Below are 20,655 nucleotides of genomic sequence, written 5' to 3'. Positions count from 1 at the left end.
TCCTGAGTAACTACGGTAGGTACTAGGCCTAGATCGTGGAGTAAAAATAGACAGGTATAATCACTCTGAGCAGTGAAAAAAGCATAGATTTCGTCATTCCAGTACAGTCCATATACGACCAGCTACTGAACGATAGACCGAAGAGGAAAACCCCCGACATTAGGAGCCATATCCTGGAATCGAAACAGTGCAATTATTCGATTAGGCTGGAGTACTTTTCGCTTACCTCGTGGAAGGCGTATTGCGCGGGAGATATTTCGGATCGGTTTGAAGGAATTTTGCCTCCCACTGAGTTCTCACGAGAATAGTTCCGCATCCAGCGTAACCGAGCCAAGCGCATCATCTATTCGGTCTAGCAATGGATGCGTTGGGTTTCAGACTTACGCAATTTCTAATACCCCCTGCGTTCCTTCCTCTTCTACTGCTTCCTGTTCCTCTGCATCATCTTCTTCGACGCCAACAACATCCTCCAGTACTGCCTCGCCCTCACCTGCCTCCTCCTCGCCGCCCTCCACCCCACCGCCTCCAACTACCTCCGCGACCTCCTCTCCTACCTCTACTCCCACCAAAGATTGAAATCCATCGAAAACGCAATCCACGAACGGATTGTATCCCAACCGAGATTCAAAGTGGCACTCAGGAAAGGAGAAGAAAAAAGGAAGTTTCTGGAGGAGTTCAATATGGTATCGCATTTGATATACAGAGGACCAAAAAGAAAAGGAATATCCTGGAGAAATACAACAGGCTGCAGTAAGTGCTGCTGCGGGGACAATTGATACTGACTTAGTTCGTGACTCTGTGCGAGAAGGCGAAGAACCTATTCTGCTGGTACCACCACCGAAAGACAAAATGGCTCTTCCTCGTCCTCCTCTGCATCTTCTTCGGGCTATTCTTCATCCCACTGAGATTCGTCGCTCTGGCGGCCGTGGTGAGGATGTGCCTGAAGGGCAGACAATACTACCCCAAGGTGAAACAGCTGAACCAAGTCATCCTCTACTCGCTTTTGAGGATCATCGTGGAAGAGGAAGGCCTTGGATCCATCAAGGAGTACCTATAGTAGCCTGAAAAGGCATTGGATAAAAAAAATTCAGAATACAGCTCATTCTAAAGGAAGTCAAAGGAAAGATTGGCGTAGATATTGCGGATCTAGTTCGACCCTGTCATCTTCTCCTACGGACGGTCGGTCAAGGAAATAGTGGACTGGCTCTCCGAGTGCAGGGAACGGTTCCTCATCCCCGAAGAGACCTGCAGGAAGTACCACTTCAACCTGGAATGGTCAGTGCACACCAGCACGCTCAGCCGCGCACTCATGGCCATCTACCAACTGCTGCTCAGCGTCCCCAGTGATAGGAACATCCTCGAGGTGAAGCAGGACAAGGAGCAGGAGGAACAGGAGGATTCTGACGATGAGGATTTGCCGTGATAATCCCCCTCCATTCCCCTTTCATGATCGGTTTATATATCAAAACTCATACATAGATTAGAGGATGAGCAATTTCAAAGTCCTGCAGTCGGCATCCCTATCCACCGACCAACGCGAAATAACAATCCCACCAGTGCCCCAACTCGCCCTGCCCTCCCAGATCACCCTCCTCAACTACCCCATCGACAACCTCAAAGAGCAATTCTAGGCCTATTTTTAAGAGCAGCCAATCGACAGACTTTCCCTCGTGAAGGCGCTGAAGGTCATCGGCTGCAGTCTGAACGACGGGAAACTGATGGCAGCGATTGAGAAGGTAATCAGTGGGCAAATTGGCAGCAATGGAGGGAAGGAGGGCGGGAAGAGAGTGTATGAGCTGATGGCGCTGTGGAGTGCCTACCGCATGAATTTGGCTGACTTTTTAGGCAGGATGAGCGCACCCACCAGGAAGACTCTCCTCTTGCTAGTCTTCTAATAATTCCTCATGGGCAACCACTGCAGGTAGATGGGCATTCAGCGCCAACTGGGACCCCTCCTAGGCCTCACCTCTCCTAACGACCTCCTGGCATAGCTAAAAAAGCGATACAGCGCCAACAACAGTCCCCTAAAATCATCCATCCGCAAGTGCATGCAACTCAAAACAGAACAGCAAAACCTGCGTCTCTTTCTAACCGCATTCGCCTCCTACTGCATCACGGTCAAGGCCGACAGACTGATGGAGTTCACCATCTCAGAGGATAGGGAAGAACTGGAATATTTGATAGAGAATGTGCCCAGCCTCAGCGCCACCTTTATCAGCCAACTGAAGCAGACAATCACGTAAGAAAACATATCCAACTTGGTTTCAACTAACACCAAAATCAATACGGTCCTACAGGCTGCCATCAAGGAATGGCTTAACGAGAAAAATAACTATTGGAGAGTTGTAGAGAGGGGCTTTGATGGTGATTTTAGGGACTAGGTAAAAGAGGTAATTTCCTATGGGAAAATGCTAATAAAGGAACCGCTGCAATCCTAGTGCATGACAATCAAGCTGCTTTACTGGTACCTATAGGGCAGATACTTCGATTTCGGACGGGGGGATGCCTTGATGTGTACCCTCTAGAAGGAAAACTGGATGGAAACCTATAAATCCATCACTCAAAGCTCATCCCACAGGATGGTGAACCTGATGGTGGTCAATAAGACACTCGTCCCCTCCTGGTGGAGGCAAGCAGACCCAAGGAAGGCGAACCTTGCCAACAAGGGGATGAAAAAGTTCATGGAAAAACAGCTGGAGTTTTTATAGGAGAAAGAGAAGGAGTTTGCAGCAGGCAACAAGAAGATAGAGATAGCCTTTAACGTAGTCATAGCCGTCGACAAGGAGACAACCAAAGAGCACTTCCTGACCTTCGACCAACTCTAGAAATGGATCAACGGATAACCCCCATCCAAGACAACCTACAGGGACGAGTACACCCCCTTCAAGGCAGAAGTGAAGGTCAAAGAAGAAGTAAGGAAGGAACACAACGTCATAATAGAGGCAAAACTGGTCCGCCTGCTCAAAAGGGCAAAGGAAACCCGAACTGTTGAATCGCTGGCCAAGGACTCAGGCTACAGCATCGAGACCGTTGAACTGGCAGTGAAGAGACTACTCTCCAAGAGCCTGGCCGAGGAGGACGGCAAGGGAGGCTACCTCTACCTGGCATGACCCTAATCATGATGGTCATATATATATGAGTCTGGATTATATGGGCAAATCAGCCAACTACAATATTGGTTATAGAAGAGTGTGGGTGGGTGCAGGAAGGAGTAGATCATGCGGTGGGCCTGGGTCGTTTGCGGCTCCTGCAGATGGTGGCCTCCAAATCGTCCTCGTCGTCATCGTTGCTGCGGCTCTCCTCCTCCAGCCTGCTGCCAGCCACCATCAAGAGGAAGATCTCGGCCTGGTCCTCGTCCAGCAGACCGATCTCGTCAATGCTGTTGTACCTGAGCCCGGAGAGGGGACTGCGGCTGCGCTCCTGCCTCCTGGCGCGGCGTCTGCGGGAGAGGACGGGCGAGCGTCGGTTGTTCGGCCTGGTGGGCTTGAAGGGCGAGAGTCCTTTTCGGACCGGCCAGGTCCACTCCTCTTCCTTCTTGCTGGGGACTGCTTCTTCCTCCTCGGCGATGGGGGCAATGGGGGTGGAGTAGGCCTGGACGTCGATGGAGCCAGAGGAGAACTTGGAAGGGAAGGAGAAGCTGATGGAGCAGGTATCGAAGGTCTTGGTGTCGAGGGCGGTACTCTCGAAGGAGTCCTACATGAAGCCCACGTTGAGGTCCTCGCACGAAGAGTCGAAACTCTCTGCCAGTTAGCTCTGTTACATTTGGCAATTATAATACGCACTCACAGAACCAGACTATATAGTGCTTCATATCATCACCATAGGTATTATATATCTAATAGCCATTACTTACCACCATAAAGGTACCTCCAAGCTAACTCAGAGATCACTATTTTTGATTTCTGGTTATGGAAAATAAAAAAGCCTTTCGGTGGATTCTGTATAAAAAATAGATGAGAAGAATTTATAATAAATAAAACCGGGGAGGAGCCTCCGACTCCATCAAGCGCACCCAGAGCCACTCCCACTTCACCCTCACCCAGAACAAAACACTCGCAGAACTCAACCACCCATCAACAAGACATCCCCACCCAGCGTACCACTCCGCCCATCCACTGCGAGTTATCCTGCCGGACTATTTCAACGTGCCTAAATTTGCGGATCGGGACCTCTTCGCGCCGTCGGTGGAGGGCGAACTGTTCACGCAGGTGAGGGCGGAGGGAGAACTCAAAAGAAAATTGAAGGATTTGGGAGTGCTGGCCGAGGGCATGCGCAGAGCCAAGAACATCAAAGAGGAATCCAGGTACTACTTCACCCAGGGAGTACTCCAGCACAATTGCAGAGCCTACCAGGAGAGCATAGCCTCCCTCTAAAAGTTCCTCAAAATTGTTTTGTTCATCAGGGATGAGAAGAGCGTCGAACTGGCCCTCAATTCAATCGGAGCGGAGTACATGGCGATGGGCGACCACTAAAGTAACCCTGGTTTAATCCAGAAGCACTAGAGTACCACAAGAAGCAAGGAAGCATCAATGAGAGGGCCGATCGGTTCTTGAGCCACGCTAACAGTGGCCTCTGCTACTAGATGGGTGGGGACTACTAGTCGGCGTTGGCTGAGTACACAGAGGCGGAGCAATTGGCCAAAAACTAAGTGGATGATTCAAGACGAAAATTTATCGTGAAGCTTATCTCAAGGGCAACCCAGAAAAAAGACGAGGTTTTCATCACCTCCTAGCAAAGATAATCGATCCCCGTATAGATACTGCGCAACCCCTCTCCTCCTTCGCTGCCGCGAACCAAGAAGGCTAAGATCGTGCAGGCAATCCGCAGCGCATAGTAGCACTTGGACAAGTTCCTATCGGGGATGAAGGAGTCGTTCGTTGCGGACGAGTGAAGGGAATGATCGGGTGGGTGGATTTTGATTGTAGTATTGGTAATAAAATTATTATGCAGGAGAGGGAAAGCGGAAGGGGCTGCGGCTGTCGGCTGTGCACGAAGGCCAAAGAAATCGAAGGGATACGGCAACAGCGGAGAGAACTGTCGCTGAATAGCATATACCGCAAGGATTATAAGATCGATCATGATATTGCCTCGCAAGCAATGCCATTACCGCCAAACTCAGCACGCAAGAATTAAAGCAACAATTGTTCTAATTTCCACGGGAGGAGTAAAAGCTATCTCTAAATCAACTCAACATACCTCGCCAATTACCTACCCAACACGCACCCGCATCACGCTCAAACCAATATCAATAAAACACACCACATCAGAGAACAGGACGTCCTCGAAAGCTACCTCTCCACCTACAGCAACGTCCATCGCAAATTGCCAGTCCTGCCCCAATAAGTACTCCCCTTCCCATCCAGTCCTACAAAATCACCGACCCCGAGGCCTACACTCCCGACCGGCCATTTCCGAAGCAAACAGAATACAGCAAGAACTTCCAGCCGGCGGGTCGGGGCAAGGAGAGCCAGCATCGCCGCAGGAACCACAACTTCCAGGGCAGCCTACGCCTCTTCTAAACCACCCAACAGCAATCATACGTCCAAAAAATAGTATAGCAATAAAAACCCATGATACCCACCAATAACGTCACCACGCTCCCCACCTCTTCCTTTCTATACAGTACTCCCCCATTCACACAGATACCACATACAAGCAATAATACTTGGCAAAACCGTTCCGGTCTGTCAATCCTGAGTGCGATATTCACGGTCTTTCTGACAAATATCGTTTCTGATGATGTCTGGATGAGATGGGTATTACGCTTAACGCCACTATGATTAAGTCGAATTCACTCCTTCTATTTATATCAATTATGCTGCATTCACAAGCGCACTAGCAATACCTCCAAAGGAAAAGAGCAGAGCCCTCCTCCCCCTCGCTCTTCAGCTGGCTCTTCTGCTGCTCCAACCCCGGCAGACTCCCCGAGGATGACCTGCTACCCAGGATGAGCAGACCCGCGCCAATCGTAGCGAAACGACCGCTTAAGCAGAGGAGCACGCAGACTGGCTCCAATAGCAGAATAGATATCAAGGAGAACTGGAGAGATGTGGAGATTGGCAGCAAGAGCGATCGCAGAAATGAGGAGGAGAGTACTGCCAGGCCCATGAAGCTGAGCCTGCAAGTGGAGCAGCCCAATAGAATCGCCCCTCCTGCTGGGTCTGCATCAGTGAGGAGGAACTGCAGGGTCCGTTTCAGCTATGTCTAGCCGAAGAGGTAGTCCTCGTTCGTTAAGCAGTAACTGCCTGAGAAGTAAAATTGCATCCATCACGTGCTATCAGCCATGTAGACAAAGTAGAGTTTCAGTACTCCCTCCAACAACCTGCCCTCCATCAACGAGCCAATACCCTAGCTGTAAAATTCCTCCCAGTACCAGCGCAAGCCCAGCAGCAACTCTCTAGCCTCCGAATAGTTGCTCTCTCCTCGTCGGCTGGTGCAGAAAGATTCCATCCAGTCGCCCAAGTTGCGGAAGCAGAAAAAGGGCAGTCTGGGCAGGTTCAGCCTCAAGATGAGACAGGTGGAATCGATACGGTAGCCCGAGGAAGATTCAGACCACTAGTCAGTTGTGATCGACGATGACGAGGGAGGACTGTTCGGACTGCTCATCCCGATTAGGGAGGTGGAGAAGGAGAGCAGAGTGGACTGCAGCATGAGTCGCGAGGAAGAGAGGGAATGATTTCTTATGCATACTTCAAATTATAACCTAAACATCACCAGCATCGCAGAGAGGGGATTCGAGGCCGGGAAGGAAGGGGTGGGATGGTGGAGGGGTTTTTAGCGGGAGAAGTAATTTATTTTTTATAAGGATTATATGGGAATGGGTAATGCCAATATTGGCAAATTTGATAGAAGGTTGTCGTGGGTATTTAAAAAAGAAGAAATAAACTATCACCCGCCTTTCAAATAAAATCCAAATAATAATCCCTCTCTTTTTTCCCTCTTCCCCCGGCCCATCCTCCCCACTCTCCACCGTCCATCCAGTAAAATTCATTCCCCCTTCGCTGAGTTATATACATATACTATCACTATAACCGGCATGAAAAGGTCGCTGCTGTTAAAATAAAACAAATCCACGCTCAACTTGAAATCCGTGGCCGCCAACTCCCCCCTGCTTAAGGAGTCAAAGCCCCACCTCCCGCCCCTCCAAAGCAACCCCAACATAGATATTCAAAAAACGCTGAACGCCCTCCTCCACAAAATGGAAACCTTCGCCAACGAACACCCAGGCACAGTCTCAGACCTGCTCAAGAAATGCATCCACAATGTACACGCCCACCTCAACCGCATCCCCCTCACCTCCGAACCCCTCGCACACTCACTCCTCCTCGCCTCCCACCAGCACAGGACTGAACCGCAGGAGGAGGAACTCTGGGGCGTACGCTCGCAAATACTCAACATCAAACGGGTCGACATCCAGAAAGTGGAAGGAAGGAAACTGTTTTAGAAGATGCGGTCGGTGAAGTACGAATAAGTGCCCCTCAGGGACGACCAGGAAGTGATGGCCGCCCTGAGGAGGAGGATAGCCGAGACGGAGGAGGCCTACGGCGCCCTGACCAAGAAGATGGAAGAGTCCAGGTGGCATATCCAGGAGAAAGAGGAAACGGTCGCCAAGTTGAAGGAAAGATTGGAAAGCGTCGAGGAAGAAAACATCGGATTGGCTATTGTCAACGCCGACCTCAATAAGAAATTGGAAGAACTGGACGTATTGAGGAAGAGGGAGCAGCAACAGAGGGACAAAGTGGAGGAAGTGGAGGGAAGATGCAGGAGGACAGAGCAACGGCTGAAGGAGAGAGAAGAGGAGATCAAAGCCTTGTGGCAGACATATTTTTCCAGTCATGTTTGCCTACTCTGATCATCAATATCGTCTATCTTTACCCACCCAATCCCCAATACCCCAATACTGTATTTCTTGCCTCATACATATTCCAAAGAAGAATAATTCAACTTTTCTGCAGCCTCACCATCAAATCCCACATTCATATTTCTGATCCTTTTCAATAGCTCGCATTTATATATAAGCGAAGATATTGTTCGCATGAGCGAGAATTAGGAGCTGCGAGTGGCCCTCTCCCTCGCAGAACGGTTCAAAATTTTCACCTTCCACAAAATTCCACTGTCCGAGCTCGAGGAACGCTTCGGGACCAATAGCAAGACAGGCCTCACCAAGAAAGTAGCTCAAGAAAGGTACGCCAGCAGCGGTCCCAACATCTTCTAAATACCCAACGTCCGGATCGTATTCTTCCTTCGGCAATTCGGAACCTCGTTCGCCCTTTCCCTGTGGGCTCTCTGCGCAATTTTCACAATGTGGTGCTGCCTTTTCTCCGAAGTATAACACGTGAGAACGGTCTTCACTACCGTCAGCAGCCTCATCTTCCTGGTCGCCATCATCAACGCCTTCAGAGCCAGCTCAAAACAGTCCAAAAGGGTAAAAGAGGCGGCCGAGAACAAAGCGACAGTCATTAGAGAAGGGGCGGAGGAAGTGGTGGAGACTAGCCAGCTGGTATTGGGGGATCTCGTGAAGCTTAAAGCCGGCGATGTGGTGCCGGCCGATATCAGGATAGTCCAGTCTGACGGATTGAAGGTCAATAATGGCAAATTGACTGGCGAAATTCATGACCTCCTAAAGGGTCCCAAATGCACGGATGAAAACTTCATGGAGTCTGCCAACATTGCCCTGGCCACTACCACCTGCACCGAAGGAGAAGGGAAGGGCCTAGTCGTTTCCACAGCCAATCGGACCTACTACGGGTCGGTAAAATAAATATCAGCAATGACGGATAGCAACGAGTACGATTTGCTAAAGCTGAAGGGAAAGACCAAAAAGATAGTAAAAAAAGCTGCCAGAGTGATTGCCTTCCTTGCAATTGTGCTTTACTTTGCGAGGGATTCATATGGGGATAAACTGATCAACTACCTTATCCACCTCAACCAGTATCTCTCCACGGAGAGTGTAGAGGAAAAAATAAAGAAAAGCTTTGCGCTTGACAACAATCTATGAGCGCAAAATGATCCCTACCATATCGTCAATCTATTAATCATCCATCAATACCACCCATCCATCCATCCTTCCGCCCATGCACGTTAATACTTTTTCATTTTATGTGAATTTGATGGATTATTGCATCAATCATTGAGACAGGTGATCCTGAAATAGTAAAGCACGCAATCCACCTCCTCCGCACACACCTTCTCCAACTCCACCATCGGATCTTCTTTGAATTTTTATAGGTAAATATTGTATCCCGACATCGTGCGCAGATAGCTGAGGTACTACGCCTTGTTCATAGGCAATGATACCTACACTAACTACCTTTCCACCTTTTTGAAAACCTTCTCAAAGGGGTATTTCTGCTGGTCTCCCAAAAAATTGTGAAGGTCATCCCTGTCGATGGGAAAAAGAGGTTTAATTTTATTGTAGAAGGTGTTGAAGTAGACATCTTCCTTTGGGTTTTTGCTCAGCACCTCCTTGATCACATAACCGAAAGTGGTAAAGCAGCCGCCCTCAGCCACCTGCCCCCGCAACTTCACCAGCGGCGCCTCTCCGGGGAAGAAGTGCAGGGCTTGGCCCACAGTAACCAAATCATACCTTTCCTATGGCAGGTCCATCACGTCGCTATAGCCAAGCTCCACCTACACCCCTGGGTGCTTCTCCAGGAAACCCTCCCGCGCCTTGCTTGCAGCCTATATCATGTTTTTGCTTATATCCACACCCCGACTGCGCAGGAAGTGAGGAGCAAACGCAAATAGGAGTTGCCCAGTACCAGTAGCCACATCGAGGTATCGATTCTTATTCTTGACGTGGGCTAGGCAGTTGCTGATGAAGGAGGGCGGGTATCTGGGTCGGAACTTGTCGTAGTTTATGCCCTGGGTCTTGAAGCCGAATGCGTCCATTATTAAAATTAAGATTGGTATGCATCATATAATCATTAATTCTTCTCAATCGCCAGAAATGCTCCGAAGGTGCAGAAAGATATATGTACCATATCATATGCAAGAATAAATAACTCAATTATTGATCAGGTATCACGATGCTTCAGACCATGCTGATCCATAGAAGCTATAGTATATGAAATGGGTGGCTATGTAGAAGTAGACGAGCGCGATGGGTATCACAGCCACGAATCTGCGTGTGGATTCGATATTAATAACGATGAAGGCTCGTGCAGCTATATAGGGGAAGGAGTACAGAAAGTAGCCCAGAGGAAGGCAGAAAATTAGGCAATCATTATCACCGCCATGAACTTGATCTGGAAGAGGGTGAGGACCTTGAGGATGATGGTGGTGAAGAGCAGAGGGAACATGGAGTAGCCCAGAATGGAAAGGGCTTGGAAGTAGCTTATCTTGCCACCCAGGGAACGGATGTTGAAATTGACCATCCCCGCACCGATCAGCAAGGCCTGCAGGACTGCCATGAACTTATCGTCGGCTGAATAGTAAGTGAGCTACTTCCGAGGATGAGCAAGAAGGCAATGGCCATAAGGTAGGGCCCCCACAGGTCCCAGTTCCTCAAATAGTAAACCTTGGCCTCTGCTCCCAGTGGGAACATTACCAGTGCGAACTTATAGACAACTCCTTTGAACTGTTTGCAGAAGGTGCTGCCGACATCTTCTTCCAATTGGCTTTCGGGAATTTGCGAGAGTTCCTCGATGGGTGACGTATGGCCCTCGTCCTGGTTGAGTGCCACGTTGATATTCTATTGGTCTATTCTAAAGGCGCGGTTCGGTTATCGTTAGGGCTGCATCCGCTATAATTCAAATTATTAGCATTGACTTATCAAAATCACGCCAAATCCGCACTGTGTTTTTGCAGGCGACGGCGCAGCGGGTCTGTAATTGCTTCGAAAGAAAAACGGTGAATAATTGCATCGCTTTTCATTTTTGGAGATTAATATTTGCCTTCTATTATTGTTTATATTTCCATGGGAAGTACACCTTCTGAAATACAGCCCCAACAATAAGCCCCTCCCTCCCCTCCTCCCCCGCCGTAGCCGTAGCCCATCCTAATCGTGAGTCCTCCCGAGCCGAGGCCAGTCTAGCCTCGGCAGCGTACCACCCTGGAGTCTGTAGTCCCGGTGATGATCTAAAGCGTGGAATAGTTGCTAATCCCAGCGGCATAAAAAATAAAAATCCACCAATTTAAACGCACCCTCTAGAACAACCACAAGATACTCTCCGCGCCCACTTTCCTGCAACCCGTAAAAAAGAACAGGAGCTGCAAATTTATGGAAGAAATAATGGGCAACAAGTAAAACAGAGATAGGATCAGCCTGACCGACAAGGGACTCGCCCGGTCAGAATCCATAGCCACCGAACCGAGAGCCCGCAACTACTGCCAGGTATAGGTCTCAGACCTGAGGGAAAGCGAGGACTCCAGCGCTGGAGATATAAAGGAATTTAGAGTTAAGAAAATACGAGTGTCCAGAACCTCACTCAGTTCCCCCGGAGCCTACTATTTTTGATACCATAATCGACATCACTAACCACCCCCTTCTATCATTCCTCCCCAACTGTCATTTTACGCATGCATTTAAGGATACGGTCAGGGATGGATACCCTGGCATAATCATATAGGGAAAGAGGCGCAGGAATCGAGTATCACATATCATCATTCGGAAAGGACAGGCCTGTGCTCGCTATCCCCGTCGACTTAGAACCCCCCGTGGTGGTCCACCTCGTGACCGATCTCGTGGTAACGCTCGTCGTTGAGATCCTCCTTCTCGCTCTTTTCGATCAGCGTGAAGGAGAAGATCACCGAGGCCGAAAGACAGAAGAAAATGCCGATCTATGAAAAAGAAGTCAAAACGAAGTCCTGGAAATATTTTATCGATATTATTGTCAGCACCAAGTCCTTTATGTTAGAAACTGAAGCCTTCTCGAACGGCGAAATTTTCATACTGATTGTATTGGCTGAGTGCGATAGGAGGTACCTGTGTATTCGGAGGAGAAGGCGAGGACGATGGCGAAGAGGAGGCTGAAGAGGAGGAGCGGATGCGTGGGCTGGGAGAAGTACTTGATCATTCCCTCATATTCCTTTTCCCAGAGGAGGAACCCCAGGTAGTAGGGGAGACTGATGATGGAGTTCGCCACCATGAGATCTAGCTATTTTACCAGGGAGTTACCTTGGGGCCCGATCCCTCTCTTCTCGTAGAGGTGCAGCGAGTATTGCAGCGATAACGCCTAGAAGAGAGTGTAGACCAGCGAGGAGATGTACCCGATTATCTACCCACGGAAGATGTCACGCTCCCCGATCATCATACCCCCGATCACGATACCCACGATGCAGGCGTAGTGGATGCGGTTGAAATTGTTAGGCAGGTTCATGAGGATCCCCACCACCAGGACGAAGAAGACTACGAATTTTTTAAAAGCCATGAAGGCCGCAAGGGGCATGATGGTAACGCAGTAGCTACTCAGGATGTTGATGGTGCACATGATGACTGCGTAGGGTATGATGTAGCAGAGTTATTTCCAGGGCATGAAGGTGCGGCGGCCCATGTGCCAGTTGGTGAAGATGATCACCACTCGTTGCAGGAGAAAGACCTGGGTCGTTTGAGAGGTACCGAGGAGTAGAAGTCGAACTGGAGGTTCTTGAAGAGGAAGCGGGAGTTGAGGGTTTGGGCGATGGAGACCAGCCCGTAGAAGGAGCACACGAATATTTTGAAAAATAGCATCAGGGATGCAGATTATAACATTAATAATATGAGCATACGTTGTGGCCATTTATTAACCTAGACGGATAACAGTAAAATAATGCAGGGCATATTTGGGGAAGTATTATTTTGGTTGAATAAATGTGGAGGTATGATAGGGAAGATGATTAATACATTAATATCGATGGTGTAAATATGTGATAAACTTTAACAACAAGCTCATCATAAAAATGCCCTCATTCCGTTCTCAGGTTCAGTGCCTTCGTAAAATACTTCATTTCCTTTGGCGTGGAGAACAATTCCAAATCCTGCCTGGTGATCTTTTTCTTAGGCGTTACCTCCCTGATCCGGTTGATAATCGATATCAATTTGGACCGCGATCGGTGCTCCTCGTCAGCTTGCAGCCTCTCGAAGACGTTGGGAGACAGGTTGCGCTACCGTTTCACTTTCTCATATAATTTTTGAGTCTTGTGACTCAGCTCAGGCTTCGACTGCAGCTCCTCCTCACTCGGAAATAAACCGAAATGGACCTCCTCCTCAGTCGGCCGTTCCCTCGTCCTCCCGTTTTGCAGCGATTTGTAGTAGTCCAGGTTTTGGTATATATTTCTTTCCATCACCCCCAGAGGCTGTTTCTTTTTACCCTTCCCCCTAGATTTTGATCGCGACTGACTTGCGCTAACCTTCCCAGGGACAGTACTTAGAGGAGAGCGCGTCCCTTTTCCCACGCAGCGACCAGCGGGGGACAGATCCCCATGAGTCCTATGGTGAGGAGGCGGGGAATTCCTTGCCATTTGCTGCCGAATCATGCGGCTTTAGTATTAATTTTATCTGATTTTAAAAATGAGGGTGGGGAATCACAGGAAATAGGGCATAAGGGTTCTGTAGTTCTTGCTCTGGGAACTCTCGGGGACAGTCTCGAAGATGATGAAGTTTCGATTGGCGTTCTCGTCGAGGTGCAGCAGGGCGGCCTTGTTGTTCATGCGGTAGCAGTAGTTGGGCGCCGACCACAGAGTCACCAACTGCTCGTTGAACCAGTATATGTACCCCTCCTGCACCAACTGGTGCGCCCTCACGATCAGCGAAAGGTCGTTGAGCAAGTTGAAGTGGTCCACCACCTTGTGACCGAAAATCCACCCAGCTCCGCGCGAGTTTCGACGCCACGCCTCGATGTTCTCAGGGTCAGACCACATCAGGTCCGCCAAAGGACCCTCGTTCGGGATCTCCTGCTTCCTGTCGAGCAGTCTCATCTGGTCGATCGTGGGCAGGTCGGGCGAGAGTCCTCCGTGGACGCAGAGTATGTTTCCATTGACTATGGCCCCGAGTGGTAAAAAGTCAAAGGTCTCGTAGAAGTACTTCCAGCAATTGGAGTTGCCGTATTTTTTGTTGATTTCATCGAGGAAGCCGTACATCATGGTGATGTTGCGGGACTCGTGGTTGCCGCGGAGCAGGTAGACGCGGTCGGGGTATTTGACCTTGAGGCAGAAGAGGAGGGTGATGGTCTCGACGGAGTTGTAGCCGCGGTCCACGAAATCGCCGATGAAGATGAACTTGTTGTCCGGCAGACCGCCCCCCTTCGCGATCAGGTTCTTCACGTCGTAGAATTGACCGTGGATGTCCCCCGCAATGTTCACCGGAGAGTCCACGCTCACGATGTTTGATTCTTACGCCAAGACGCCCTTCACCAAGTTGCAGAGGGCACGCACAGATGATTCGGTGATAGGCTTGCAGGCCAAAGCGGACTCATACCAGGACTCAACGCTCATGATAAAACAATATAACCCCAACCACCCACCAATCAAATAACTACCGGAGTAACTCCCCAGCCATCCGCACCCCAGCAGAGCCAAATCCAGCGCGGCTGCAGAAAATTGAAATGGGAGGACAGCAATATCCAGTACGATCCGAATTAAATTATTGGATGAATCGCCTACTCTTACTCCTACTCGCCATCCTCTCCTGCATCAGGGCTGAAGAACTCACCCTCACCTATATCACCGAACACGAACTCGACCAAGCCGACAACTATGTCGAGGTTGGACTCACTCTTGCACTGGAGGGAAAATCACTCAGACTATGCATCGCAGAAGCTGAGGAAATCATCGAGGACATCAAACGCATCTCCACTGAATATTGCAAGAAGTACGCAACCAAGGAAGAGAAGCAGGCCTGCGGAGAACTCATGGAGGTCTCGGAGTTTGAAGTCGAGCCAAAGTATCACAATATCCGCAAAGTGCAAACCTTCTCGTGTACTCCAGTAGAAATGCAGCCTTTATCGTCACCTATGAGATCACCCTCGCAGTCCACTACACTAAGGCTGTCGGATCGCTCATCGACTCGATCCTGACAGCGGGCGGCGACAACATCGTGATTGACGAAATCGTCTGGAAGGCACACAAGGTATTTATGGAGTTACACAGGAAGAGGATGCGGAGTTGAGCGCCATTAGGGAGGGCATCGCCCAGGGCGAGTAGATGTGCCAAAAATTCGGCAAAAAGCTGGTGGAGATCGTTTCGGTTTAGGAGTTGGACGAGGGTGAGGAATAGGAGGAGGAAGAAGACGAGTAACGCGATGAGGATCTGGCAGAGGTGGTGGTGGAGCTGACCACAATGCGATTCAAGGTGAAATGCGACGGGAAGGGCAGTGCCAAGAAGGAAAAGTGATCCCCATTCATCATATCATATCTTGCCTTCAACTTATCCAAACACCACGTTAATGCATAACCGAGATAAATATATGGTGGAATACTTGAAGGTATGATGGAATAGAGTTTATATGTGAATCACAGTAAAAAATCTTTCAATTTTTCCTCTTAGAATCCTTCAGGACAAGCCTTGCCGAATAGACATCTACTCTTAGCAGTATTGGTCAAATATGCTCTGCCAGTTTCCACAATATCCTTGAAGCTGGCATTTTTCAGCGCCTCTCTGAACCCATCGTATTCCTCCTTTGTGTATCCCTTCAGGATTTGGCTGACTCCTTAGTTTTGGGGAATTTTCACTCGGTCAACCTCACCGAACTGCTTGATCTTTGCTTACAGCAAGTTCAGCTCAGAGATGCTATCCTTGGCAAGCAAATCGTTGATACTGTTGTCGAAGACTTAGAAAGTAGCAACTGGATTTGGGTCGAGGTATGAAGAGAGGGAAATAGTGCCATTGTTTCTTATTCTTGCACCAGTGCCGTAAGCCCCTCCTTTTTCACGAATTAGCGGATGCAGGTAATCTTGCTGCAGCAGCTCTAGCAAAAGATTGATATGCGCATGCTACTTCGAAAGATGTTTAGGTGCCTTGTACTGCTGTGCACAGAAATTGACCATATAGTTATAGACGACTGCTTTGGGAGTTAAACGAGGATTGAACTCGAAGGGACTCAATTTTTACGCCTTGCCCTTGAGGAGGGAGTGGATGAGGATTGGCGTAGCTATGCTCTTTTAGTTGGAGTGCTCGATTAGTCTGATGGTGCTGCACTTGGTCAACTGGAGTGAAACTTGATAGAAATCTTATATTCTCTCCTCCTTGATCAGGGAAAGACTCTATTTGATCTACGTTATATAACAATTACCCGCTGATAAGTGTTGAGGATCGCTCCTGTCCTGCTCAACTGCCCAGCAGCTTCACTCAGGCATTAATTCATGGGGTTTTCGATCAATCCTTCAGTTGCTTCGTTATTGAAAGCCTTGAACGCATTCAAGGTATGCTCTTTCTAGAATTGAGGGCAGGATAACATTTCCTACAGTAAAGAGAAAGCCTTGCTTACGTTTTTCTTAAGACAGGAGAATTAAAAGACGAGGTTAAAATCCTCCTTCTAACCGACAGAATGAAAGACGTTGAATCCTGCTGTGTGGTTGGCCAGCTATGCTGTGAGTTGATTGTATGTGTAATTTTTGGTGGAGATGATCCTGTTGATACTATGGATCCAGAGGGTGATCGTTCTGAGGAAATGAGAATCCACCGTGTCGAAATTGAAGACCAACCTGTAGAAGTTGATATCCTCTTTGATCTTGATGTGGTATTGCTCGTATAACTTGCCTGCGCTTCTTTGCAGGGCTACAATCACTGGCTCCTTTCTGATAGGTTGGGTGATATCCTCCATCTTGAGCATGGGCAGGACATCAGGATTTGATTTTTGATTCTGTCTCTGCTGTAATTGCTCCTGCTGCTCCTTGATCACCTTGTCGTCCATTTGGACGCGGGATTCAATAGGCTGCTATGCGATTTATGTCTATGCCATCATCTGCCGAACTACTACCATGTTCTTATTCTGCAGGAAGAACTTGTTCAGGAAGGCAGTCAGGAACTAGGGTTATTGAAGCTTGGTGATGGCCTGCTCGAGGTAGGGACGGGGATTAAGGAAAAGGTCAAAATTGAGACGGTGGTTCATCAAGTTCATGGTCTATTACAGAATCCTGGTGCCGTTATTTTCGCGAGGAGTCAGAAGGTTTACTTAGTACTGATGAGCGAACTCCTTCAGCCTCTATGGCTAAATACCCTTCTCGATCATTTCCTGAAGAACCGCCCTAAACTACTCTTCGAACACATCGCTAGTGTATTCTGGGAAGATGCCCTTGAGTGTAAAAGTGAAGTGGACATTTTGGCCTCGTTGAAGCCAGAAAAGCCTATATTTTGAGCTGTTCCTGATTAGATGAACTTTTGGTATAGTTTTGCGTTGCTTTTTTACAGAAGAAGGTAGGATAGCACTCTAATGCACATGGCGTCAAGAGGAGCAAGGTTATCACTCAGTCCTACGAGGTAATTGATCGAAATATTGTTCGATTAGGCAGTATTAGATATGATTGTCTTGTGACGTTGCTGAGAAGGAGAAGGAGTAAGGTTGACGTTATTATACCTTGGGGTTTGATTATCGTATTTCGCCAGGTATTCTTTGTGGAGATACTCCAGGGATTCTTCAATGCTGTTGTTTCCATAGAAGTAGAAGGCCATATTGGAAGGATGGTAATAGTACTCATACATCTTCTTCAGCTCAGAGTACTACAAGTTGACGATGTCCCTGGGTCTTCCTCCTGAATCATACACGTAAGGAGTGTCCTTGAAGAGCTCAAGGTTTATCTATTTCATGAGCTGCCGGTCAGAGTCTTGATATGCTCCTTTCATCTAATTCAAGACGATTCCCTTGAGTTCTCTCTTTCCCTCACTGTCAAGCTCGAACCTCCATCCTTCTTGTCTGAAATCAAGCTCATGGAGAGATGCCTTGAGACTCATGTCCAGGTAGACTCGGTAAAGGTTGCGCCAGTCTGCAGGGTTAGCTGACGAGAAGGGGTAGCTGGTGAAGTCGTCGCCAGTCCATGCGTTCATGTAGGTATTGACTGAGCGGCGAAGCATGTTGAAGAAGGGGTCTCTAACTGGATACTTTTAGCTACCGCAGGTGGCCAAGTGCTACAAGATGTGGGGACAGCCAGTGTCGTTAAGCACGTATGTCTTCACGACAGAGGCGAACGCGTTTTATGGGTCGGAGTTTTGGAAATGGTAGACCCTGGCATTGGTGCCCTTGTGAGTGTATTGGTGGAGCTTTGCTTTCAGGTCGCGGGATTAGATGGATGAGAGGAGGGCGAAGTGAGGAGACGAGGCAGGGCCTTGCGATGAGAAGCGGTATAAGATTTGCCTTGTGATGGCTGGGACCAGCATGGGATAGATTATGAATGATTTATCTTAATTAAAATGGATAAAAGGACAATAGGGAATAGATATGATAAGGATGAAGAGTATGGCTTATCAAATAGAAAAAGGACACTGTTTCAGTCGAAGAGGTCAGAATCGTTGCTAATCCTTAGTGAAAATTCTCGATCATCAACTATCCCATCAATTCCTTCTCCACTATTTTTCCTTCTGATCATCTATTCCAATTTTGTTCTCTTTTCTTCCTCTAGTCGTAGCAGGTACTTCAAGTTCGCTATTGTCTGTCCACAGCGTTGCACTTTCGTTTGTTTGGCTTTAATATGTTCATTCTTTCTTCGCTCGAGGTCCTCCTCATAGAACCGAATCATTTCCTCTTTTTTTTGCAAGCGAATATTCTCCTAAGAGTATATCCCTCCAGTCCAGGAGGTTGATGTTTCGTGAAAATCGCTCTTGACGATAACTGTGGTATTGTCCCAGTCCTCTTAGTAGGGAGAGTCTTTCTTAAGCATCAAAAATAAAAAATAAAAAGAAAAAGTAATATTTATTAATCTCCAACAAGTATATCAATATCATACGGGGCATGGATATTAATCAATCCAAAAGGTTATTATGTGTTGTTGATGATAATGGTTTATCGATTTGCTCCGTATTGCAAAAAGTAATTTAAATACTGTAGCTTAAAGATTTTTAGATATAAGATATTTGATGTAGGCACTCCTGACTCGCAGTCGCTAGCTGGCTCACAAATTCCTCTCCTTCGTCAACCACGCAGTCTCCCCCTACCACGCAGTTGAATGGTTCTCTCACCACCTCTCGCAGCATGGCTACCAGGAACTGAAGGAAATATAGAACTGGGAACTCAAAGCCGGAAAGAAGTATTACTTTACCAGGAATTACACCACCATCATCGCCTTCTCGATCGGAGAAAGCTTCTCCCCTGCCAATACTGGCTTCAAGATCATCGGAGCACATACCGATAGTCCCTGCTTCAAACTGAATCCCGTCTCCAAGGCATCCAACAAGGGCATCGACCAGTGCCACGTCTCAACGTACGGAGGAGGATTGTGGCATACCTGGTTCGATAGGGACCTCATCTTGGCAGGACGAGTCGTCTACGAAGAGGAAGGAAAGTACACTTCAAAACTGTGGAGGTCGAAATCACCCCTCCTGAAGATACCCAACCTTGCCATCCATCTCAGCTCAGAGAGAGACAAATTCTAACCCAACAAGGAAACGCACATGAAGCCAGTGCTTGACTCAAAGGCGATTAAGGACATTCTGGATAAGCATCTCCACAACGAAGGAAAGATCTTCAGCAAGCATAACGAAGGTATTGTCCGCCTCATCTCCAGCGAAATCGGTGTCAAGAGTGAAAAGATCATCGATTTCGATCTGAGCTTCGCCGACAGCAACCCCGCTCAACTTGTAGGCCTCAACGAAGACTTTATCAGTTCTCCCAGACTCGACAACCTCTTCTCCTCTTTCCACGGTACTCCATTAATGACTTAGCCCTACTAGCTCTTACCCAGACAGAAAATCCCGGCAGTTTTATCAACATCGCTGCTCTTTTCGACCACGAGGAGTGCGGTTCTGAGTCAGCGCAGGGTGCAGGTTCCAACATCGTGATCCAATCCCTCTACCGCATCTACAAACTGCTAGCTACTGCTGATGCTCCAGTAGACGGGTTCGAGCGCACCATCCAGCGTTCCTTCCTCATCTCTGCCGATATGGCCCACGCGGTGCACCCCAACTATTCCGAGAAGCATCAGTCCGCCCATTCCGTCGGCATCAACCAGGGCATAGTCGCCAAGATCAACTACAATCAAAGATACGCGACCGATTTGGTCTCAGGATCCCTCCTCAAGATACTGGCTGAGAAAGAGCATGTCCCTCTTCAAGAATTCGTGGTAAGGAACGATTCCCCTTGCGGAACCACCATCGGTCCCATCGTCTCCAGCAAGACTGGAATCAAGACCGTGGACGTGGGTGCACCGATGTGGGGCATGCATTCCATCCGTGAAACCGGAGGAGTGTTGGATGGAGCATACTACCAGGACCTGTTTGTCAGTTTCTACAAGAACTTCGAGAAGATCAACCATGATTTGCTCGAACAGTGATCATCCATCCCATCAACCAGCCTATAATAGTGCATATTGAGTGTATATTGGCTTTTGCTTGGAGGTTCAGCGTTGGATGCATGTGTAAATTGGATAAATTTGACTAAACTTTGCTGTTTTTCTTCATAATTATTCATGCTCTGGGGATAGGTGGTAGTTTGATGCTATATACAAGTAAATGAGGGCAAACCATCATCTTCTTTATTATATTTCCAATAAATTCTAAAATCAGTAGAAAAATCAGTTTAAAAAGGGGTTG

General features: G+C 48.2%; 2 protein-coding genes across 2 annotated transcripts; one reads left to right on the top strand and one right to left on the bottom strand.

Annotated features, from left to right (window-relative positions):
• Nucleotides 1-13,503: 13,503 nt before the first annotated feature.
• LOC116245617 (uncharacterized) lies at nt 13,504-14,412 on the bottom strand. Its single transcript, XM_031617074.1, is given in 1 exon segment — nt 13,504-14,412. A coding segment is annotated over 1 exon segment (909 nt).
• Nucleotides 14,413-19,518: 5,106 nt separating this feature from the next.
• LOC116245616 (probable aspartyl aminopeptidase) lies at nt 19,519-20,396 on the top strand. Its single transcript, XM_031617073.1, has 2 exons — nt 19,519-19,704; nt 19,809-20,396. Exons 1-2 carry the CDS (start codon nt 19,519-19,521, stop codon nt 20,394-20,396), a joined length of 774 nt encoding a protein of 257 aa, XP_031472933.1.
• Nucleotides 20,397-20,655: the final 259 nt, after the last annotated feature.

This window comes from Nymphaea colorata, unplaced genomic scaffold, assembly GCF_008831285.2.
Source record: "Nymphaea colorata isolate Beijing-Zhang1983 unplaced genomic scaffold, ASM883128v2 scaffold0776, whole genome shotgun sequence".
Classification (NCBI taxonomy): Eukaryota; Viridiplantae; Streptophyta; class Magnoliopsida; order Nymphaeales; family Nymphaeaceae; genus Nymphaea; species Nymphaea colorata.
This window is presented reverse-complemented; position numbering and strand designations above follow the sequence as displayed.

Bases quoted from the DNA above. Each gene is read 5' to 3' on its own strand.
- LOC116245616 (XM_031617073.1), top strand. From the start codon at position 19,519: ATGAAGCCAGTGCTTGACTCAAAGGCGATTAAGGACATTCTGGATAAG. The intron at 19,705-19,808 runs GTAGGCCTCAAC...GCTCTTACCCAG, and splicing joins ACAGCAACCCCGCTCAACTT to ACAGAAAATCCCGGCAGTTT.